This window comes from Pelodiscus sinensis, chromosome 7, assembly GCF_052426305.1.
Source record: "Pelodiscus sinensis isolate ZL-2025 chromosome 7, ASM5242630v1, whole genome shotgun sequence".
In the NCBI taxonomy this organism is placed as follows: Eukaryota; Metazoa; Chordata; order Testudines; family Trionychidae; genus Pelodiscus; species Pelodiscus sinensis.
The window spans coordinates 29,438,288-29,462,848 of record NC_143058.1 but is presented as its reverse complement, the minus strand read 5'-3'; the positions used below and the strand labels follow the sequence as shown (position 1 = coordinate 29,462,848).

Genomic DNA, 24,561 nt, shown 5'->3' with positions numbered 1-24,561 from the left:
CAATACTTCTGTTAATGTATCCCAGAACTATGTCTGCTTTTTTTTCTTTGCAATATTTTCTTGACTCATATTTAGCTTGTTTTCCATTATGATCCTAGATCCCTTTCTGCAGTACTCCTACCTGGACAGTTGCTTCCCATTCTGTATGTGTGTATGATTGGTCCTCCTTAAGTGGAGCACTTTGCATTTGTCCTTATTGAACTTCATCCTATTTACCTCAGATCATTTCTTCAAGTTTGTCCAGATCATTTTGACTTATGACTCTGTCCTCCAAAGCACTCGCAACCCCTCTCAGCTTGGTAGCATCCTCAAACTTTATAAGCGTACTCTCTATGCCCTTATTTAAATCATTGATGAAGATATTGAATAGAACCAGTCCCAAAACTGATCCCTGTGGACCCTCACTTGTTATGCCCTTCCAGCATGAATGTGAACCATTGATAACTACTCTCTGAGAATGGTTATCGAACCAGTTATGCATCTACCTTTGAGTAGCCCCATCTAGGTTTATTTCCCTAGTTTATCTATAAGAAGGTAATGGGAGACTATCAAATACTTTACTGAAGTCTTGGTATATCATGTCCACTGCTTCCCTCTTATCCACAAGGCTTGTTATCCTACCAAAGAAAGCTGTCAGGTTGGTTTGACATGATTTGGTCTTTACAAATCCATGCTGGCTGTTACCTATCACCTTATTATCTTCCAGATGTTTGCAGATGGATTCCTTAACTATTTGCTCCAGGCCCAGAAGTTAAGCTGACTGATCTGTAGTTTCCTGGGTTGTCCTTATGTCCCTTTTATAGATGGACACTATATTTGCTCTTTTCCAGTCTTCTGCAATCTCTCTTGTCTTCCATGACTTTTCAGAGATTATAGCTAAAAGCTTAGATATCTCCTCCTAGAGTATTCTAGCATGCATTTCATCATGTCCTGGTAACCTGAAGACATATAACTTTTCTAAGTAATTTTAAACTTGCTCTTTTCCTATTTTAACTTCCAAAGCTATCTCCTTTTCTCCAGCATTCACTACTGTAGGCATCCAATCAACTCTAAACTTTTTGATGAAGGACTGAAACAGAGAAGTTGTTAAGAATCTCTGCTATTTCCGCATGTGTCGCTATATATCTCTACACAATACTACCAAATGAACCAGTTGTCCCTACTTATTAACACAAAAGTCAACAAAAATACCTAAAAAATATCAGAAAATATTAACAACACAGATAGGAAACCCTGAACATGATTAAAACAGAGGTAGATTTAATGACATTTTGTGGTCAGGAGCTTAACAGACAGGTGTAAACTGATATTGAGAAAGGATACATGTCTATCAATTCAGCATAATGCAATCTTAGAACTGGTATGAACAAGATGTAGTCTGTTGACAGGTTAAAAAAGGGGTTGCTGATAGTTGTTGGACAATTCCTTTTTGTCAGTTTCTCATTATCGAAGAATCTTTCATCTTTTTGCCCTTTAATAAGTGTGGTTTAGAATAGAAAAGGCTTGAATAACTCTGCACTGGATATGGAAGATAAACTCCTTATAAATCTGTTAAATAATTTATTATCCAGAATACAATACAATCACAAGAACAATACAATTATAGACCCAGTGCTTTTCGTGCTGCTTCAGTATCTTCTGGCTCTAGAAGCCCATTACATATGGGAAAGCTCATTACATATGAGTTTGTCTGGGATATATCACAGGCCAACTCTCAAGATAAATTTGTAGTTTGACATAAGCTATCATGAAACAAGACTTATTCTAAAGACATTGGAAGTGGGTTAGCTTAAAAACAGTGGGAGAGTGCAGCAAGAAAGTAAGCAAGAGTATGGAAAGGATAATTTAAACTCAATAAATATATAGGAATGAAGGTAAGTGAGGGGAGAAGGATTGACATATCAGGTCCTCAAAACTCAGCTGAAATGGAGCAAAGAGTGAGAAAACAGCAGGCAGTCTAGAAAAACGATTAGTTGGGAAATCTATGGTGACAGTGACCCCTTCAGTTTAGTTCAGATAAGTTCATGAAGGATAGGTCCATCATTGACTATTGGTCAAGATGGTCAGGGATGCAACCCCATGTGCTGAGTGTCCACTAGCCTCTGTTTGACAGAAGTTGGGAGTGGACAACAGAGGATGGATTGCCTGAAGACTGCCTGTTCTGTTCATTTCTCTGCAGCACACAGCATTGGCCACTGTCAAAAGCCAGGATTTTAGACTATATTTTAGACCCAGAATGTCCATTCTTATGTTCTTAGTTTCACTGACTTCTTGTGATCTAGACAATAATTGCCTGTCATTTAAGTACCGATTTCTAATTTGTTTCCCAATATTCTTTATTAAGAAAAGTTACATAAAGCAGAAAGTATAAAAGTCATAAGGATAAGATGAAATGACTGTGGCTGCTGCTACCCCAAATACAGCAGCTATAACTTATTGGACCAAACAGGTATCTAAAATAGTATTTGTATCTAATAGCTGTATATTCCAACTGCATTTTCTGTTATTTTGATCTGTCTCTTCACATAATGCCAAATTTTCCAGCCAAGAAGTTTGTGTTTCCTTGGGAAGTTGCGTTTTTCTCATCATTAGGTTTTGAAGGTGGGTCTATAGCAATATATTTAATTTGAAAACCACCTGCTGTCACTGAGGCATCTGACAAAAACTTTATGGTCATGAGATTTCCTATGGAAAGAAAGAAGGGAAAAAAGTTACTTATTTTCAACTGAATGAAAAGTGCTGCTTTGGAAATTGTTTAGGTCTCCGACCCCCCTTCTCTCTTAAGAGCAATATTTGTGTATCTCATTGAAAACTAAGCAAGGAGCTCAAGAGCCACTCACCAATATTAATAAGAGTTTTAATTGAGTAAATAGTGAGAAAGCCTTTCAGGCGTTGGATCAGTATTGCTTACTGGATGGGATCGGGTTAATGTAAGGGACACCCTTAAATTAGGTAGAGTAAATAGGTATGTTGGCCCAAATCCTCAACCTAAATTAGGGAATTAGGGACCTAAATATCTTTGAGGATCTTGGCCAATGCCTCTAGAAGCTTTGGGGAGCACTGGGGAAGTGAGGTTGCTGAACTATTCTTTCATCTGTGCAGGGCCGGCCTGAGGCATTCTGGCATCTCGGGCATGGGCATGCGGCGCCGCCCCCTAGGATGTGGGGAGTGGGCCCACCCCTAGGGTGCACAGGCCTGCCCCCAGGACACATGGCGCATGCGTGGCCTGGCTACAGCCTCTGGCGCGCAGCCCGGGACCTGCCCCTGGGTCGTATGGCGCAAGTGCAGCCCAGTCCAGCCCGGCCGTCACTGCTGGGACATGCGCCGGGCTGTGTAGGGCCCCGCGACCGTGGGGGGAAGGGCGTTGCTGGCCAGTGCTGCGGGGATGCAGCCGGACCAGTGCTGCAGGAGCCAGGTGCGTGGCACCTGATGGCACCTGTAAGGGACACCGCGTGCCCCTTACAGCTGCCATCAGGCGCCCCCCATCGGTTGGCACCCTGGGCAGCTGCCCTGCATCTTTGCCTCTCTGCCTGGCCAGCATGAAGGAGGCAGAGACATGACAATGTAGCATTCATGCTCCCTTTGCTGTGGCTAATCCTGAGGAGTGGCACTAGACCTGTTGACTTTTAGCACACTCTAAATGCATGGATGTGCATTAAGCCAAATTTCTGCTCGCCTGAACAAAGCAAAGAGAGAGGTAAGGCTCAGTCAGATTGAAATCCAGGTCAAAGATCACACAGGCAAAATTGATTAGCGCTAGAAAGAACTTCTGGGTATCTTCTTCCTTTCTCCTGTGTTTTAATCACAGGAGCACAGCACATGTTTTTCCAGATACTAGGGGCCAGATCCTGCCATCTTTTCAGCGAGATTACTCACCGTAAGCAATCTATAGAACCATGTGTAGAGTATGGATGTTAAGGACTAGTCAACTATTTGATAAGCAAATGCTTATTGGATAGTCAGTTGACTAGTCAATTCGCCCCTCCCCCCGCTGCCTCTATCACTTAGAGGCAGCAAACGACTGATCCCGGCTCAGCTGTGCAGCGCTGTCCCTTTCAAATGCTGCCTCGGCATTTCCAAGCGGCAGCTGGGATCAACTGTGTGTGCCTCCGCGCTTGGAGTCCCCAGCTGATCCCGGTTCCACTGAAATTCTGGGCAGAGCCCGGGATTGACTGGGGAATCCCCCACTGACCCCAGTGGACTCCATGCTGCACTGCCACTTTGAAATACACAAAAGCCCCCATTAGGGACTCTTCTACGTTTCAAAGCTGACATGCCGCGTGCAGCCTGGAGTCAGCGGGACTTCCCCCTGGGCTGCATGCGGAGTTCTGCATTCCTTCTTTGAAATGTACAAGAGCCCCAGTGGGTGCTCTTGTACATTTCAAAGGAGGAATGCGGAAGTGCCTATCGACAAGTTAAGTAGTCAATGGAAATTCCACCAACTACTCGACTAGTAAAATAACCGATAGTTAACATCCCTAGTGTAGAGAAAAGTACTCAGCATGAACAAGGGAGGCATAATCCAGGCTGGAACAAACAGGCTGTGTCTAGACTGGCAAGTTTTTTCTGCAAAAGCAGCTGCTTTTGCGGAAAAACTTGCCAGCTGTCTACACTGGCCGCTTGAATTTCAGCAAGAACACTGACTTCCTACTGTCTGAAATCAGCGCTTCTTGCAGAAATACTATGCTGCTCTCATTCAGGCAAAAGTACTTTTGCGCAAAAGGGCCAGTGTAGACAGCTCAGATTTGATTTGCGCAAAAAAGCCCCAATCGCAAAAATGGCGATAGGGGCTTTTTTGCGGAAAAGCGCGTCTAGAGGTGGCACAGATGCTTTTCCGCAAAAAGTGCTTTCTGTCTCAAATTCTTTTTCTTTAGCTGCTTTTTCATTTGATCTTTAGTTCTTGTTCATTCTATGTTCTTTTTCTATTTGCTTATGTTAATGAATCTCTGTCTCATCTCATCTGTTTCTCCAAGTATCTTTCATCCTTTTTAGAAGGGGGAAAAATCCTGCCTTATTGTTCAGTTGTATTCGTCTGACAATCAGTGACATACTATTTTATTCATAAAGGAGATTAATAGTGAATATTTATAAACTTGTAAACAAACTCATAAACTCAAGCTCATTAACAAATTGCTCGGTGTTTTCAGACAACTTAATAGTTAAAAGCCATAGGTGCAGATTTAATAGAGGACCCTTGGGGAAAAAAAGGATGCTCCAGAACTGACTGGCATGTAGCCCCATGGAGCAGTGTCTCCCCCTTCCTCTGCAGTACCTCCCACTAGCCAGTGGCCTTGCCAGTCAGCTCCTCCTGCCTACTACAGTCACTATTCAGTGGCTTGCAGGTGGAGTTTGGAAGGAGAGGGAGGAGTGGGGTCTGGAAGAGGCAGGAAGTGGCAGAATAAGGGTGGGAAGAGGCGGGGTAGGTGGAAAGGCTGGAGTGGAGATGGACTTGGGGCAGAGTGGTGGTGGGGGTCTAGCACCTCTCAGGAACTGCAGAAGTTGGTGCCTATGTTAAAAACCCAAAGATACAATGTACTCCCCAATTCCAGAGACTCCTTTTCAGACACATTCTCTCTAAGGCTTTGTCTACTCTTAAAGCACAGCCATGGCAGTACTGTTGTGGCAACATTTTCACCTGAAAGTGTGGCCACAGCAGGAGCGCTGCGAGAGCTCTCCCAGCACTCTATATAAACCACCTATGTGAGGGGAACAGCTAACAGTCCTGCGAGTGCAGCTTTCAGCGATGTAGCTTGTTTCACACAGTCACTTAACAGCACTGTAACTTGCTGTATTTGGGGTACTGGTGGGGGGATTCATGGGCCTGGACTACAAAGTTACAGTGCTGTAAAGTGCCAGTGTAGACTTGCTCTAATATGAGTCTCAGGTCTGATTTTTCAATCCCTATTTCTGACTAATGGGAATATTTCTTTACTCGATATTAGATGTGTGGGTAGGGCTTGTAGGAGTAAGACACTGATTACAGACATGCTATATAAACTCCCAAATCAGTGAAGTAAGTTTAATGCAAAGGGGAATTTTGCCTGAGTAAAGACTACAGTGTTAGTTCCCAATGCTTTGTCTAACTAGCCTTCTCCAGGATGTCTCTTCTTTTACACTTATTTTTAAGCAAATGTATTGACTAAAATATATGCTAGAAGGTTTGCATGGTGGCTTCAACATGTAAGCCAGGAAGCGGGCATTTAATCTTCAAACATCTGGTCCCCTGACCCAGTAGGTTGATATTTTGTCCATGAACAGTACATACCTGTGCTAATTATATCATCTGGAAGTTCATCTCCACAGTACCTAAAAAATGATTGTAAATGTTTCGTGATAAATATGAATGAGCAAATATAAAATAACATAAATGCCACATTGATACTTTAACAGAGAAGGATGGAGTACCCCTCCATTGCAAGTTGTTCTTTGGGGTCTATTCTAACATACAAAAAGTTATTGGCTTAAGTACTTTTATCTGAACCATTTCACAAATGAGAGTGAGGGACATACCTGCCAATGGGAAGGGGACAGAGAGGCCAAAGGAACAGCTGCTCTGGGGCCTGGTGATTCAAAAGAGCCTGGGACTCCTGGCTGCCACCATCACTACCCCAGGAGCAGTGGCAGATGGAGCCCTGGGCCCTTTGAATTGCCACCAGAGTGCCGTGTAGCGTGTTTCAAGCAGTTCTGAGGGGGTGGGTGCGCCATCACAGCACAGTCCAGTAGTGCTAACAGCTGGCTGCCCCAGGCCTGATCCTTTCAGGAGTGCACAGCCATCCCTCCACCCCACCTGGCCCAGCGGAACCTGTGGAACTCCTTGCCAGAGGATGGCGTAAAGGCTAGAACTTTAACAGGATTCAAAAAAGAGCTAGGTAGATTAATGGAGGTTAGGTCCATCAATGGGTCCATCAAAGGATAGGTAGGAATGGTGTCCCTAGCCTCTGTTTCTCTGTAGGGTGGGTGGCAAGGGAGAGACCACATGAAGATTACCCCGTATGATCTGACCCTGTATGGCCTTTGTTATGTTCTTATGTGTTAAGTCTTTTGGCCCCCTTGCTGAGGGTGGAGAGAAGAAATATTACGTAGGAAGTAAAATTTGCAATAATTGAAGAAAGTAAATGAACTGAAAGAAGGCAAAGAGCTATTCATTTTCATAAGGAACAATAATCTGAAGCTGAGGGAGGCCAACCCTAGGCTGGACATCAGGAAAATGTAAAGAGGAACTGTCCTAAAGAGGAACTGTCAAGGGAAAAAACCAGGATTGAGTCCTGCCTTTGCTCCTTGATAATGTACAAAGGAGGCATTAAAACTAAAAGCAGTGAGAATTTGAAGGGTTTTTTCCCTTTGTTTATTTACATTACAAATTCAGATGTTCTACACTGAAAAACTGTGGTTGTTGTGGAACCAGTGAAATGATGACATCACAAGAGTAAAGAGGGTAAAAAATTGAGCAAGTATGCAGGAAAACAATTTTTGTCAGATTGTTTAAAACTCCTTGGGGTTTGGGGTCATTGTTTAATATTTATTTTATATCAATAAAGAATAATATTGTGAGTTGTGCATTTTTCCTAATAACTGAACCCCCCTCACACATTCCTTCAGTTAAGGTGTTAGAGCAAACACTAATTGTGCCAACATGTCAAAGAGATCTTCCACCAAAGCCATAGATGGATTTCTAAAGTAACAATAAGTAGTTGTTGAGAAAATCTTGTGGGTTTTCTTGATATCTCATAAAGAAGCAAAAAAGTGCCAAATCATAATTTTAAAAGATCTTTGCAGGTCACCTTTTTACTAGTATTGAGGAAGACTGCCAAAGGAGATGGTTTAGGCAAAAAGAGGTAAATAGTGAGGACGCAAAATGTGTAGATGATACTAAACAGCTCAAGATAGTTAAGACCAAAGCAGATCGTGAAGAGCTTCAAAAGGATCTCACAAAACTAGGAGACTGAGCAACAAAATGGCATATGAATTTTAATGTTGATAAATGCAAAATAATGCATATTGGAAAACATAATCCCAACTATACATACAAATTGATGGGGATTAAATTAGCTACTACCACTAAAGAGACATTGTGGATAGTTCCCTGAAAACATCCAAACAATGTGCAGCAGCAGTCAAAAAAGCAAAAAGAATGATAGGAATAATAGAAAATGGAATAAAGAACAAGGCAGAAAATATCTTATTGCCTCTATATAAAACCACGAATACCACGTACGGATGTGGTCGCCTTATCTTAAGAAAGATATATTATCATTGGAAAAAGTTCAGAAAAAGGCAACAAAAATGATTAGGGGTATGTCTAGACTACATGCCTCTGCTGGCAGAGGCATGTAAATTAGACTACCCAACATAGTTAATGAAGCGGGGATTTAAATATCCCCCACTTCATTAAAATGGCTGCCACGCTGTGCCTGCTCAGCTGATCATCAGCACTACACTGCAGTCAAGATGCGGATCGGTTGGCAAGGAAAGCCTTTGCTGACCGATCCTGTAAACCTCATTTCACAAGGCAAAAGGGAGCGGTTGACAAAGGCATTCCCTGTCGATCCACATCTTGACTGCCGTGCTGGGCCAATGATCAGCTGAGCTGGCACAGTGTGGCGGCCATTTTTATTTTAATGAAGCGTTGGATATTTAAATCCCCGCTTCATTGACTATGTCGGATAATCTAATTTACATGCCTTTGTCAGCCGAGGCATGTAATCTAGACATACCCTAGGGGTTTGGAACAGGTTCTATATGAAGAGAGATAAAAAGACTTGGACTTTTCAGCTTAGAAACAAGGAGACTAAGGGGGGATATGATAAAGGTCTATAAAATCATGACTGGTGTAGAGAGAGTAAATAAGGAAAAGTTGTTTCCTTGTCCCCATAATATAAGAATTAGGGGTCACCAAATGAAATTAATAGGTAGCAGGTTTAAAACAAACAAAAGGAAGTACTTCTTCATGCAATCCACAGTCAGCTTATGAAATCCCTTGCCAGGGGATGTTGTGAAGGCCAGGATTTTGACAGGGTTCAAAAAAAAGCTAGATAAATTCTTGGAGGATAGATCCATCAATGACATTAGCCAAGATGGGTAGAAATGGGTAGAATTGGTGACAGGGGAGGGATCCCTGGATGATTACCTGTTTTGTTCATTCTCTCTGGGGGCACCTATCATTGGCCACTGTTGCCAGACAGAATACTGGGCTAGCTGGACTTTTGGTCTGACCCAGGATGGCTGTTCTTACGTTCTTACTGCATTTATTCAAGAATGTATTAGGTGCAGGAAGCACTCCTTTAAGTTCTATGTTGTCAACACAATCTTTTTCTGAGCATACTAGCAATATTATGCCTTGAACATTGTAAGTATATTGCTTTAAATATATGTATAGAAATGTGAAAATTATGTTTACCTGCCCACAAAGCCAGTGACATCATCATAGCTATCATAAACTTCTAAGAAATCAGCCATGCATGCAGTGTCATCTTCAACATCAAAATCCAGGAACTGTAGATGAATCCGTTGCCCATACTTCAGTCTAATATGCCAGTAGCATATTTGTTCATTTTCATACTCGTTTGGGTAGCCTGGTGACTTAAAAATGTGTTTTGCACCTGTGAAAATTCCACCACATTCTTTTGCTAAGAGAAAAATAAAAATAGAGTTTAATGCGTTTCAGGTCTTCATGCCTTTGTGTGTGTTAGCTCTTCTGGACTAAATATTACATAGAATCAACTCAGTGTAACAGTAGTAAGACTCTTGAGTGTTGTTCTTATGTTTTATAACCTCATCATTCTGAACAAGTACCTGTGATTACACATATATGAAGTATAGATGGAGTTAATATGTTGGCAACTAGGGCCCTAAGTCAAAGACCATTGAGGTCAACGGAACTATTCTCATTGACTTGGATCAGATTCTAGGTTCTCTGTAAAGAAAATTGGGATTTCAAGCTAAATCCACCTATAGGCCTCACAACTGCACTTACAAATCACCCCACTTCCAACCTGGTCTCTTGTCCTTTAAGTCTTCTTAAAATGCTTCCCGTGCAAAATGTCTGTAAACTCTAGACCCTCCTCTAGCCCTCCTCCCCATTCAGTTAGGCTTTTTTTTCTTCTTCATCCTATTCCCCTTTCCTTTCGGCTTTGGCTCCCTGACTTGGGACGGTAGGGCTTGGGCTGGCTCAAGCTTAGGTCCCCCCTTGTGGAGTCATGTAATAAGTGTTGTTGTTGGGGGTTGTGGTGAAATGAATTTGGTGTATTTTGATTTTAAACTCTTCGGCACAGGGACTTTGTCAGGAAGGACTTGCATCCCAAACTCAAAGTTGTTGCATAACATGCTGCCGATATTGTGCTTCTCAAAGAACAATAGAGGCCTAAATTCAATTAAAAATGACTTAGCATCCTCTCCTGCCCTTTCCCCTGAAAACAGGCAAATCTTCTCAAATCTGAACAATATTCTCCATTGGCTACGTCTACACTGGCCCCTTTTTCGGAAGGGGCATGCTAATTTTGAAAGTGGGAATAGGGAAATCCGCGGGGGATTTAAATATCCCCCGCGGATTTAAATAAACATGTCTGCCGCTTTTTTTCCGGCTTGGGGAAAAGCCGGAAAAAAAGCGTCTAGACTGGCCCGATCCTCCGGAATAAAGCCCTATTCCAGAGGATCTCTTATTCCTACTTCAATCATGTTAATGTAGATAGCACCTACTAAATGATTTACCCAGCATTGTTTGGGTCCTTAACTCAAATAATTTTTGTTTTTCTTCATTTAAATCACTGTTCTGGAGTGGAGCTGGAGATGAAGGGTTCAGTATACAGGCTGCCCCAGAGAGCAGGGGCGGATGTAGGGCAGGGCGAGCGGGGCGGTGGCCCCTGGCCCCACGCTTCAAGAAGCCCCGCGCATGCGCCGTGTCAAAGAGGGGGCCCTGTGAAATTGTGCTGCCCTGAGCCCCACAAAATCCTGATTTGCTCCTGCCAGAGAGAGTGGACTACACCAGCCCTCTTCACCAGAGTAGCTTGGGGCTAGGTGAGGAGCACCTGTCCATAGCCACTGCAGCTCCAGTGGACACAGTCAGGGGAGGGGTACAGACAAACAGACACACAAACAGACAAACTCTCTGAAAGATGCAGTAGATATCTGTCTCTTTCTCTGCCCCTGCCCCCTAGTGGCCCAATGGGGTTGCAGCTGTTCCAGTCCTCATCTCTGGCCCCTTGCTGCCTCCTGTGGTCATTCTCTCATGTAACTTCCTGCCCACTCCTCTCCCTTTCCATTTTATGAGAAACAATCAAATTCCATGCACATCCCATTATCTAGACAACCAAACCCTGATCTTGCTTTAAGTTATGATAAGAGAAAACTGCATATCAAATTTGGAGGTCCTAGTTAGCACTTATTGTTTAGGAAGAGTTAATATAAAATAATATATAGAGATATACCTATCTCATAGAGCTGGAAGGAACCTTGAAACGTCATCAAGTCCAGTCCCCTGCCTTCACAGCAGGACCAAGTACCATCCCTGACAGATTTTGCTACAGATCCCTAAGTGGCCCCCTCAAGGATTGCGCTCACAACCTTAGGTTTAAGCAGGCCACTGCTCAAACCATGGAGCTATCACTCTCCCCATTACTGAGCTCTTGAACAAATGGACTCAGATGAACAGACAGACAAACTCACATTTGTAAAATATATAGTAAGAAGGTTGCTGGATAAGTCAAATATTTCAATCCCAGGTTTAGCACTTACTTGGATTTACGTGTTTCAACTCCCATTATAGACAGGAGGTGTTGTGTAAATCCTCCACGCAATCCAGTATAATGTGGATGTAAGATATTTAACTTTTTGTATTATAAGTCTGTAACTTTCAGTTATTATAAGTTATGTGACTTGATATGTAACTCTCTGCTACGTGACTCTCAGTTATTCTATGTAACTCTCTGCTATTGTAAGCCATGTAACTCAGTTGTTCTAAGTCAGTGGTCACCAGCCAATCAGGATCAGCTGGTAGATGTTGGAGCCTCTGACAGGTGATCTTGCCTGGTTTGCCCAAGAGGCTATCAAGTGCCAGCACTTCAGCTGCCCCTCCCCCAACTGCTGCTCATCTCCTGCCCTTTCCTTGGAGCTGCCCCTCCCCCGGGAAGCCTCCTGTTTTCTGGGCAGGGAAAGGAGGGGCGCTAATATCAAGATGGCCCCTCCCACTCTGTATCCTTTCGCAGAGAGGGATACAACAGGGCTTGGGATGGAGGAAGTTTGCTGGCTGCTTTTGGGAGTGGTGCAGGGCCAGGGCAGGGGTGAGTCTGCCTTAACCCCACTGCTCCACCAACCAAGAGCCACCTGAGGTAAACAGGGCCCAGCTGGAGCCCACATCCCGAAACTCTACCCCAGTCATGATCTCCCTCCTAGACCCTAAGTCTGTGCCCTAGCCCCGAACACTTCTGCATCTCAACTGTTTGCCCCAAGAGCAACTCAGAGCCTCTCTCACACTTCAGATCCCTTAATCCAAAACCAGAGCCTGCACCCCAACTCTCCACCCCAGGCTGATGAACATGAGTGAGGATGGGCAAGGGAGGGAGGATGGAAGTAGCAGGGGCGGGGCCTTGAAGAAGGGGCAAGAGTATTTATATTTGAGGTAGATCTTGGATTGCACTTAAATTCAAAAAGTGGTCTTGTGCTTAAAAAGGCTGGATACCACTCTTCTAAGTCATGTACATTTCAGTCATTGTGCGCACCTTAACTTTCTGATAAGCCATGTAACTTTCTGTAACGTCCACGTTTCAAGGTCTGCAACTTTTTGCAAGCTTTTTAATTTACAATCTTTAAGCCCTGGAACATTCTATTCTGTGACAAGGGAGCTGGTGGGCAGGTGCGGATGGAGAGAGAGTGTGAATTGGGTAATGTCTGTGCCTTTACTGAGAGGAGCCAGGAGGTTACAGACCTGGAGCCAGGGACTAGGTGGGGGTCTGATCTAATCTTCCCTTGCACATGAAAAAAAGGCGAGAAATGGAGGTGCAGTGAAAATGAGAAGAAATGAATATTCATGAGGAGATTGAGATTTGGGCAGGCCTTTCGGTGACGGACACAGAGAAAGAACTGAGTGTACGTGACAGACGTTGCCCAGCTCAGTAAAGAGAAGAGAGGATGCAGATATGGGCCGTATGATCAGTTCACCGGCCCAGAGTAATGACTGCAGGCAGACACTGGCAGACTCACCATGTTTGGCTTCTGCTGCCTTTTTTGTGCAACTCGTCGCGTGCATAAGTATATGACTATCTGAGTGTATGAATGAGGAGGTGCGGTATGAAGGAGTTCCATTCCCTCTTTGCTTGATCAAATAGCAGCATTGAATAAATCAGTATAAGTATAACCCTGAGATGGTCTCCAATGAAAATTTGGTAACAAGGAGCAAAATCTCCCATGAATGGGATCAGGAGTAAGTTCTAAATTTGCCTATCTGCAGATCATTTGGAAAACATTTCCATTTAATGATGTTTCATCTCTTGTGTTGCATTGGCTATGTGCTTGGGATGGAAAATGATTCAATCAGCAGAGTAGCAATAAGATGGACACCTGAAGGCAAGCTAAAAACAACATGGCGAAGAGCTGTGAAGCTGGGAGCCACTGAAACACTTGCCAGAAACAGTCAAGAATGGAGGAGCCTTGTTGCTGCCCTAGCTGCCAGAGGAGTAATTAGAACATGATGATCTCTCTGAATTTCTCTGGCTATGTCTAGATTGCAGTGTTAAATTGGGAAAAGATACGTAATTTGTGGTAGGCAAATTGCGTATCTTTTTCCAATTTACTTTTGAAAGAGGCTTTCTGAAATTTGGCACGTCTATATGGCGCCAAATTTTGGAAAAAAGTGTTCTTTTGACACATCCCTTATGCATCGTAGAACGAGGTTTACAGGGATGGTGAAAGAGCACGTCCACTTTTTCAAAAAATAACTTTGGGAAAAGAAGACGCATTCCTTGGATGAGGCATTGTTTTTCCAGGATACCTCCAGTATCACAGAACAGCAATGCAGTCTAGACATAGCCTCTGTGTGGGAATTTAATTTGAGAGCTGATAAGCAGGGAAAAAAGCAGTTTCAGTCAGGGACATATTTCCCCCACCACCACCACCACCAAGATTGTGCAAAAGACTAAGATCCCCAAACAGTCAGAAACTCCTTAGTTTGAACTTCAAACCCAGTTCTACGATTTGTGTTAAGTAGAAGGTCAGATTAGATGATCAGAATAGTCCCTTTGGCCTTAAAATCCCTAGGCCGGAACCTCAACTGATGCAAATCAGCTCTGCGTACGTTAACCTTTTGATCACTATGGAACCAATGTTATCCCTACACTGTGTCATCATAGTACTGCTGAGCATCCATGTTAATCATACATACACATTCTTCAGATTCTTACATGTAAATCAAAATGCACATTCTTATTTTTCATCTGCTTCTACTTATTGCTAAATTTCCTGCCAAGTTAAAGTTCCAATTATAGGTGATGCCTATTAAAGGGATAATCACAACTCAAATTTGGGTCAAACTCTTGATGATACAAGCTTTAACAAATAGAAATTTACCACTACATTTTTTCATACTCTCATGAAAATTATCATTTTAAAACCAATACTCTGCTGCAGTGTGTGCAACCACAAAATAAAACTGATTTCATAGATTTTAGTTTGTACAAACTGAGAGAAAGAATAAAAGGAAAACACAATAATTCATTATTATTATTATTATAATAGATAAGTTTAACATTCTTGTAATTTTAATGACCTGTTATCTAGGGCCTAGAGAACTAGGTAAAATATGGCCGTGCACAATATATTATTTTTAATTTTTCTTTTAGAATTATTCATAAAACAATCAGACCAAAATATTCCAACTTAGGTGCCCAAGGTTACTCATTTAAATAAAAATAGCTGCTAAGTACCCATGGCCTAATAAAAATTTAGAAACTTCAATGTACACACTCACATTGGAAAATTTTGACCACATCTCATTGGAAACATTAGCCATATTACTGATTTACTACCTAGCAATCAGACTATTTTACTTAGGAAAAAGGCATGTAATTAAGCAATATTGGAGTTTTTAGACACACCATGGGGGTTGTAACAGTAGGCATCCCATCTCTCACTTCTGTTAAGGCGAATCCCATAATCAACAATGCCAGTCTTTCCAAAGCCACAGTTGGGTCTAGCTTTCACAATCGGATAACCAACTCTGCCCTTAGCCATCCAGCCAGCGGCACACAAATGGAAACCTGTAACAGAAGGAAAGTACCGTGGCTGTTTTGCACATTCATTCTAGGAAGGAAACATTATAAAAAGTATTGCTTCATTAAAACTCATAAAATTTTTCTCTTTGCCAAACTCTAATTCATGTATAATTAGCTTAATGCAAATCATATCATGGTACTTAGGCAATTGCTGGGACAATTTGCAAGGACAATTCTGAATGCAGGGTATTAAAACACTTCTTGTCCTCCACAATATTTGTTTTCCTCAATGAAAAATAAAAATCAGATGTGGATGGACTGTAAAGTTCCCCACCCTGGAAAATACAATACCAACCTTTGTATTCAAACTAGATGTCAGATTAGTCATGTAAATATACTGATTGCTTTGTTTCTTTTTTAGTGCCTGATCCTACAACCTCACTCAAACATTACTTATGTGAATAAGGGTTTTCAGGACTGGGCTCTTCAGGTGAATAAAAAGATGTATTATACATAGGATAAACAGAGGCAACAGAAATGCTTAGTGAATTAAAAACAATCTGTTAATACAACAATATGATTGAGAGTTTAAAAACAATAATAAAATAATTCAAAGTTATTCATTACTTAGCACAGTACAAAACAGCTCTGTCATAAGTTGACCATATTTTTAAAGTAAAAAACCAGAACACTTCTTTTGTGGTATTTTTTTAGGTGGTGAAATAGTCACAAACAACAAACTGTACCCTATTATTAATGTTGCTCGTGCCTGTTGCCACGTTTTGATTCAACAGTGATACATAGTCCTCACATGGGAGGATTTTTTCACAATAACTTAATGTTCTGAATGAATTGATCATGGAACACTGAACAAATGTTTTCACATTCACTTGGAGCAAGGTAACCCCTTCAATAGGGTCTGGATTCATTCAGCTCCACATTTCAAACACTTGTCATCACACTGAACACCCTTTCCGCTGGACTGTTTGTTCTCAGCAGGCCCACTGATGGGAGTGGGGGCAAAGGCAGAAATTGCCCCAGGGGCCAGCAATTCAAAGGACCTGGGATTCTAGATGCCAATGCTACCAAATTGCTGCTGGAGTGCCATGCCATGCACTCTGGGCAGTGCAGAGGGCCTGCTGCCCTTGGCCCTGCCTCTTCTGAGAGCATGGGGCCACCCCCCTACCTCTGCCCCACGTTACCCAGAGGCCCACAGAGGCTGTTGGTTTCACTGGTTCTGAGTATCTGTGGAGCAAATTTAGCAAGATGCCATGGATAAACACTATAAAAAACAAGTGTTTTGATGTATTAAATGGAAATGTGGGACATTCCAGATGGAGTTTCTGAAGGCACTGATCTTTTTATTAAGGAAATGCAGTGTAGGGGAACACCCAGAGCTTCTATCTCCAATAGCACCTTCTTCATGTAACACAGTGGTGCCAAGACTTGAGGCTGAGGCTGCTGCTCCCAAGCTCAAAGAATGGACTGATCCATTGGGCTGAATCCACTCTAGTGGTCCATCTCACACACAGCACAAAGAGTCACTCTAGCACTGCAAGCAGCTGCTACAGCTGTTTGCGGTACAGATCATATAGCAGCCTCTAGCATACAAGGGGAGGAAACTGCATACAATTCAAGCAAAATTCCTGGGTTGCTTGTGTTTTCTCACAAGATTGCAATTTCTACCTCCAAATTCATGACACTTGCAATAACACAGTGCTGGATGTGTGATGTGAGACTCAAGTGACTCCACATTCAAATGTACCTTTTCTTACATACCTATTTTCCTTGCTGCCTCCATTTGCTGGTATGTGGCTAGCTGTCCTCCTTCATATTCACACACTGTTTTAGCTTCTGCATAGGTGAGCTGATATTTTCCAGCCCGTGACTCCCTGTGGTACACTCCAGCTGCTCGCTCTGTGGGATCAAAGCAATTAAGAGTTGTAGTATTTCTTAGGAGTACTGAATAGAGGATTCCAACTGGCCTCCCTTCCTGGATGATATCAGACCTCATTGCTGCCAACAGTTGATCAGGAACTGCAACTTGGGCTACTGCCCAGGTGAGAAAATAAACAAGATATTCAGCTGGAACTGTGTGTTATTTAGAAAGCTTCAGGAAAATGTGTGTTCCTCCCAACACGGGGGTATTGGAGTCCTACGGGAGAGGGGTTTCTTAAAACACAGTGAGTCAACATACTTCTTAAATTATTCCCAGAACTACTACTTACAAAGCAGCAGCTCTAGCAATGATGAACTCTTCTAAGAAATACTGTCTGGGATATCTCACACTAAGAGGCGTTCTTTCCTTAATGGTAGCCCAATGTACTTTTGGATGTAATTGTGACAGATATGGTAATTTTCTGCCAATTCTATTTGGTTTCCCCAGGACACAAACTTGATTCAATAAAGGATCACTTAACTCAGTTACCCCTCTGAAGCCAAGTATTTCAGGAGTTCATTGTATGAAAAAGGGAAATAATTATGTATTACTATATGTAACTTTTTAAGGGGATGGCATGACTAATGTAAAGCCTGGAAAATGCTATGAGCTTCAAAGGACTCTTTTGGATAATGTTCTAGACAAGATTGACCTTTTTGTTCAGTAAGTTTTCTAGTATGGAGTATTTCCCCACCTAGAGAAAGCAAATGTCCCCCTCTGGACCAAATCTTTGGAAACTACACCTTGAAGGGTACGTCTAAACTACATGCCTCCGTCGACGGAGGCATGTAGATTAGCCAGATCGGCAGAGGGAAATGAAGCCGTGATTAAAATAATCGCGGCTTCATTTAAATTTAAATGGCTGCCCCGCTCTGCCGATCAGCTGTTTGTCGGCAGATTGGGGCAGTCTGGACGCGCCGTGCCGACAAAGAAGCCTTTCTTGATCGGCACAGATATGCCTCGTGAAACCAGGTTTACCTGTGCCGATCAAGAAAGGCTTCTTTGTCGGCGCGGCGCGTCCAGACTGCCCCGATCTGCCAACAAACAGCTGATCGGCAGAGCGGGGCAGCCATTTAAATTTAAATGAAGCCGCGATTATTTTAATCACGGCTTCATTTCCCTCTGCTGATCTGGCTAATCTACATGCCTCCGTCGACGGAGGCATGTAGTCTAGACACACCCAAAGTGAAACCATAGTCTAGCTGATCTCTGCATATCAAAGGCCCAGAGTATATAAAGGACTCATGAGGGTTCTTGTTCTGAGAAAAAGCTGTTATAATCTGGCAAAAAACCCTGTGTGGAATTAGGAGGACTGCTCGCTGGCAAGAGCTCTTGGACTTGGGATGGTTTCTGGTCAGCTTCTAAACATGCCTGTGGGTTCTTCTGTTGATTCTCTGTAATGCTTCCACCTTGGCTACGTCTAGACTGCAAGCCTCTTTCGAAAAAGCCTCTTTCGAAAAAGAGCATCTAGACTGCAAGCAGTTCTTTCGAAAAAGCAAGCCGCATTGTTTACATTTGTTTTAGAACACTTCAATAGTTCTATGATTACTGCTGCTGAAGGGTCCAATGATGCAGATGATTTGCATGCAGAACTCCCATTGATTTCAGTAGGAAACTTCACTCCATTTAAAATCTGACAGACACAACTGTACAACAGGCTGTATTGCTGCTAGTAGTCAACATGACCAAAAAAATTGGCAACTATAAAGCCATTTTACACAATAGTAATACAGCACTGCAGGGGGGGAAATCCTTTCTTTTGGAAGAGTGCTTTGATTCATTAGGGACATTTTTGTTAACTTTCCCTCCATTGATCTGTGCTTGGCAATGAAAGGAATCCTAGTGTAGACAGCCTGATGGCTGCCAATACAGTTTTTGGACTCATGTTAATTAGACTTTTCCCAACAGGGTAAGATGAATTGCTGAAATAGCCTCAACATGTGGTGTAAGCATATGCTTATATGAATACACTCAAATATTTCCTTGGTGTAAACAAGACTAATATACATTTAATGGAGTTGGGGTGGTTCCAATGCAAAAATCTAATAGATTATAACATATGCTAGCTACACAATAACTATAGTAATACATGTTTGCTCCATTTAAAACATTTTCACAATCTTTTTTCAGTCAAGATCTTTTTTTGTAGGAGATAGCTTTTGAGACACAAAATTGTCATCAATCAGGGTATGTCTACACTACCCCCCCTACTTCGAACTAGGGGGGGTAATGTAGTCATACGGAGTTGCAAATGAAGCCCATACAGCTAGTTCGGATTAGGAAGCCTAATCCGAACTAGCTAGTCCGTGCCGCGTGTAGCCGTGCGGCACGGGGTCCGAACTAGCCAGCATTTAAAAATGGCGCCAGCCGGCTTTATGCAAATGAAGCCCGGGAAATTCAAATCCCGGGCTTCATTTGCAACTCTGTATGACTACATTACCCCCCCCCCCCCAGTGAACTAGGGGGGTCGTGTAGACATACCCTCTGTGTTTAACCTACATAGCCAGACACTTGCTTTCTCCAGTAGTTAACTGCATTTGATATAGTTATATATGGATTCAAAATCTGATTAATACAGTAAAGAGATGCATAATTTTAACATTACAGTACTTCCATGTGATAATCAGGGAAATGAAGTAATCAGTCATCATGTCTCATAAATAAGATAATAAATTAATCTAAAAATCAAAGGCTTCAATCCTTGGGTCTCACTGCATGTCTAGACTGCATCCCTCTGTCAGCAGAGGGCTGCAAATTAGGCAGGTTGACATTGCAAATGAGGCAGGGATTTAAATATCCCGTGCCTAATTTGCATAAAAATGGCCACCATATTTTGCCAACTCAGCACTTTGTCGGCAAAAAGAGGCAGTCTAGAGGGGGATCTGTCGAGAAAGAAAGCCTATTTTGACAGATTCTGTAAACCTCCTTGCAGGAGGCATAAGGGATCTGTCAAAAAAGGCTTTCTTTCTTGACAGATCCCCCTCTAGACTGCTGCTTTTCTCTGACAAAGCTCTGTGCCGAAAAAAAGCAGCGGCCATTTTTATGCTAATGAAGCACAGGATATTTAAATCCCCGCTTCACTAGCAATTTCGACCAGCCTAATCTGCATCCCTCTGCCAGTAGAGGGGTGCTGTCTAGACATACCCTGGGAGACATATATCAATAAATATGCCCATATGCAAACACACACTTAAAGATGCATTATCAGGTCTCTGTAGTTAAGGCTGAACCAAGTTCTACTTGTACTCACAAACACACATATCTGATGCACTTTGTACATCCTGAGTAAATGGTTTAATGCTGGCATTAGAGAACAGCAAGCACTCCAGCTGGAGCTGATTACAGCACTACAAAGGCTGTTCTCTGCAGAGGGAGAAGGCTGGCTGAGAAAAATACATTCTCCCTAGGTGCCTAGCTGGGAATTCTTACCCAATAGTAGTAAAGGATTCTTAACAGCACAAAGGCCTGCTTAGTGTAGAACTCTTTATGCTTGTCTGTGGAGATGTTTTAAAGGGTTACTTCTGGCTAGGCAACAGTCTACCCGTCAGGGGTGAAAATAACTTAAATTTCTTACAGGTATTGTTGTGTTGCCCCTTGGGGAAGAGGGAGGAGCTCAGTGCTGGAGGTTGGAGGGCGCGATATGACAGTACCTGTAAGAAATGTAAGCAGGGGTGGAATGCAGGGAGCTCAGTGCAGGGTGTGAGGATGTGGGGAGTGAAAGAGTGAGGACAGGATGTTGAGGTGTGTTTGGGTCCATGCATGGGGTTGGGAGGCATGTGGGGAGTGGATGTGCGGGGGGGCTTTTAGGGATTCTCGATTCCTACCTCTACTTGTTGCTTGCTGTTCCCCTTCAGTCACTGTCAGGGAGTGAAATGGAAGAACAGAGCATGGGTCACTCACTTCTCTCCTGCTTCCCCACACCAGCTAGGTGGAAGAGAAATACATGGACATTGTGCTGTCCTCTTGCTCCCTGACAGCAAAGGAAGGGGAACAGCAAGCAACAAGCAGTGTTGGTAGTGATGGCGGGGGGGGGGGAGGGGCGGGGAGGCTTTGGGCCCCTCTGCACTTCCTAAAAGGTGCGTCAGGGCTGCAGCAGTCCTGAACCAGCATGGAACATGCCACTTTCAGCTGCCTGGCTGCCTGCTGCTTAGTGCAGCAGCCTGCAGGAAAGACCTTGGAGCCCAGCTGGAAGTTTGCTGCCTCCTCCTGCAGCAGAGTGCCCAAGCCAACTCTTACAGGAGAGACACTTGGGGGAAAATGCCTCACTTTCTCCTCTCCAACCAGTAAGAATCTTCTACATGTGCTATATATTACAAACATTTTTCATTGTTTTTGAAACATTGTATATTGAAGTCATTTTTGCTGGGATTCCTCCATTAATTACTGTCCTTTGGACCCTACCATATGGAGTACAGCTTGTCCAATTGACAAGGTGTAGTTCTTCCACTGCTGGCCCTCCATAGCTCTTTCTGGAGTCCAGGAATGGAGAATGCTATTGATTTAAAAGTGATTGACCTTCCTCCAAACCCACTTTCACAGCAGCAGGTGAGATCTGAATGTAAAGTGCTTGATGAAATTCAGTGTTTTCTTGCTCTTTTTTAAATTTGGGTTGAGTCAACTTGCTCATGAGGAACTTACTTTAAAATTAAAGAAATATCCTCTAATTTGTCTTCTCTTGCTATCTGAAGCTAATTAGGACAAAGCATCTTCCCCTCCATCCCCATTCAAAATGTAGCCTGTATAACACAATAAAAATGTTTGAGCAAAGTTACTCTGATATTTTTAGTAATTTTACAATAACTGCTTTTGGAACATGCCAGCAAAAACTGACTTCAGTCAAATAAATAAGATCTTAGTATAAAGCAAATATATTCAGCAGCACTAAGAATTCATTCATGCATAGTGAATTTGAACACAATACATTGGGTAGCAGAGGAATAAGATGAACAAAACATACAATTCTAGTCTGTCCTGAAATCAAGTCAAAGCTCCAGAGCTGTGATATGAGGCCATCAGGACAAAATAGTTGAAAGTTATTTTCTGAGGTACTCCATGAGTTCTTTTTGGTAAATGAATGATCCATTGTTTTTCTTTCATCTTTATTATCACTATAAATCCTTTTATTGCAAGTGGTGCTGACACCAGTGTTTTTGGGAAGAGTTGTCCTGGTTCAGTCAAGTTGACACTTTGCTTCTTCATTTAAAGAGAAGTGAAGCAAAACTAGGACATTTTATAAAATGAATAAAGCATTTCCACTCAGTCCATAAAAAAGGCAGTTGCTGAGACCATTATTGTTATCATTACTTAACATTTATGTTGTGGAAGCATGTAAAGGCCATTTTTTGAGGAGTAACGTTAGTTCGAACCAAAGGCTTTGGTTCAAACTAACGCGTCCCAGCACGTACTCCCTGGTTCAAATCAGCTGGTTTGAACTCCCTGGTTCAAATTCGAACTAGCGTGCCAGGCGAGATCTTGCTAATGAAGCGCGGGAAATTTAAATCCCCGCTTCATTAGCTATTTCAGTTTACTACATTTGCATTCCTAGTCTGAACTAGGGAGCAAATGCAGACGTACTCTATGATATCTCAAATACATCTAAGAAAGAGTGGCTATGCCCAGGACTTGGTGGGAAGGGGAAGAAGTTAAAAAAGTGTTCTTGTATAGAAAAGATTTGCGAGAGAATGATGTTTCTCTTCTCCTATTCATACATCACTAGTTCAGTTTTTAAATGTTTTAAGGGCAGTGACTAGATTTACCTATGCGTTCATATGGCTCCTAATGCAAAGTGGTCCAGATTTTGAATCCAGGCACTATGCAATCACTAATAACAACATAAATTAAAGTAACCAGAAATATTTTAAGAGATGCATAATGTACTATAGAAGATAAAATACTGTATAACTATTACTTTATAAACAAGCCCTATGTGACACACAATTGCTTGGTTGTTATTTATGTCAATGTGTTTTGTAATACTGTCCTTGAATATAAGAGCAAATGTGTAATTTTAAAAAGTCCTTTTACCCACATATGAAATAAGAGACTACTGACACAATATTTTTACAGGCTTCATTCTTTCATAATTATTCCTCAGTTGCTTAATCATGCCAGCAATTCATAACAAAAACCAATACACACTTTCCCAGAATTTTTACTGAAAATTTAGTTTCACATGTAGAATACTATGTATTTGTGCTATGTTCATGCAAAAGCTATCGTGCTCCTTTTACAGCTGTTTCCTTTTTTCCTTCATTAGAAAAACAGCCATTTAACAAAAATAGTTTTTTATTTCAGCTCATGCTTTCAGATACATTCAACTTATATAATTTATGGATTATTTTCCCGTGTAGCCTTTAGTTAGCAAATAAGTGTGAAAACATTAAGAAAATTAGGCAGAATTGTAAATTACTTAGATAAAATTCCTACTGATTTCAATACAAGATCTTGCTGTTAGTTATGTATAGTATATTTTTAAATCATTTTAAAGAACTGTGGTTATTTCTGCAGCAAAGAGTTTATGAATTAATTTTTTTCTTACCTAACCAAATAGAGTTACGCAGTACTCCATCCTTGAATCCCCAACTTTGAGCCTCATCCCACAGCAAGACAAAGAAGAAAATTAGCATGATCATCTCTTTTGTCTGAGCTATTAGCCTGTAAATGCTCTCTGTTATAACCTCTACTAGCAGCTGCCTAAATTCTGTTGGAACATCTGGTAACCTGAACTTAAATAGTGCATTTTCCTATGAGGTCAGCAAGCCTGCTCCAATTGAACTTTCTGTAGTATTGTTACAGAATTAAATGTGATGTCTGAGTTGGTTGGTCTGACTCATTTTATGGTTCCCTTGCTTATGTGTCTAATTGTTAATGTATCCATAACTACCAAAGCACATGTGAAAACTTTTTATGTGCCAAAATTTGTTCTTTTCTTTATTCTTCAAATACATTCCTGTGCTAAAACTGAGTAGCAAATCTAACAGTGGATGATTAATCTATTTACACGGTACATTATTCATTGTCATTCTAATGATCTGGTCTAGTGGAATTTTTCATGGACTTGTCCTGAGTAGCTGTACTGCTTTTTGCCAAATGCTTTGACTTAAATATTTAGACTAAATGATATCTCTTATTCAGGGTCAACCAGGAACTCCCCCAGTCAGCATATTACTAGAAGAGTCAAAGGGTCAAAAAGTTATGCTTTTGGTTCTGACAGTGGGGGAATGAAGCTTTCCTAACCAAACCTTAGAATATGATTCATGGTATGACAGCTGTCTGTCGACCTAGCTTCCCTTCTTGTTGCAGGGTAAGTGCTCATAAGCAGCTGTTCTTTGTGGGCAGGACTATGTTGGAATAAAAAGGGAGGAAATGATAGTGTGGAAAAAATTCTGCTACACTACCTCTTGTTCTTGAAGAGCTTAAGGT

At 42.0% G+C, this 24,561-nt stretch overlaps 1 protein-coding gene across 1 annotated transcript; it reads right to left on the bottom strand.

Moving 5' to 3' along the window:
* Window positions 1-1,238: 1,238 nt before the first annotated feature.
* Window positions 1,239-23,856, bottom strand: TNFAIP6 (TNF alpha induced protein 6). The gene is made up of 6 exons (XM_006125639.5): window positions 23,678-23,856; window positions 16,980-17,117; window positions 15,084-15,245; window positions 9,398-9,626; window positions 6,266-6,306; window positions 1,239-2,685 (listed from the first exon to the last, which is right to left on the bottom strand). The coding sequence occupies exons 1-6, from the start codon at window positions 23,769-23,771 to the stop codon at window positions 2,522-2,524; spliced, it is 828 nt and encodes a 275-aa protein (XP_006125701.1). The 5' UTR covers window positions 23,772-23,856; the 3' UTR covers window positions 1,239-2,521.
* Between the last annotated feature and the right edge of the window lie 705 nt (window positions 23,857-24,561).

Bases quoted from the DNA above. Each gene is read 5' to 3' on its own strand.
- TNFAIP6 (XM_006125639.5), bottom strand. From the start codon at position 23,771: ATGATCATGCTAATTTTCTTCTTTGTCTTGCTGTGGGATGAGGCTCAA. The intron at 17,118-23,677 runs GTAAGAAAAAAA...TTGATCCCACAG, and splicing joins GCGTAACTCTATTTGGTTAG to AGCGAGCAGCTGGAGTGTAC. The intron at 9,627-15,083 runs GTGTGTCTAAAA...TTTTTCTCTTAG, and splicing joins CTACTGTTACAACCCCCATG to CAAAAGAATGTGGTGGAATT.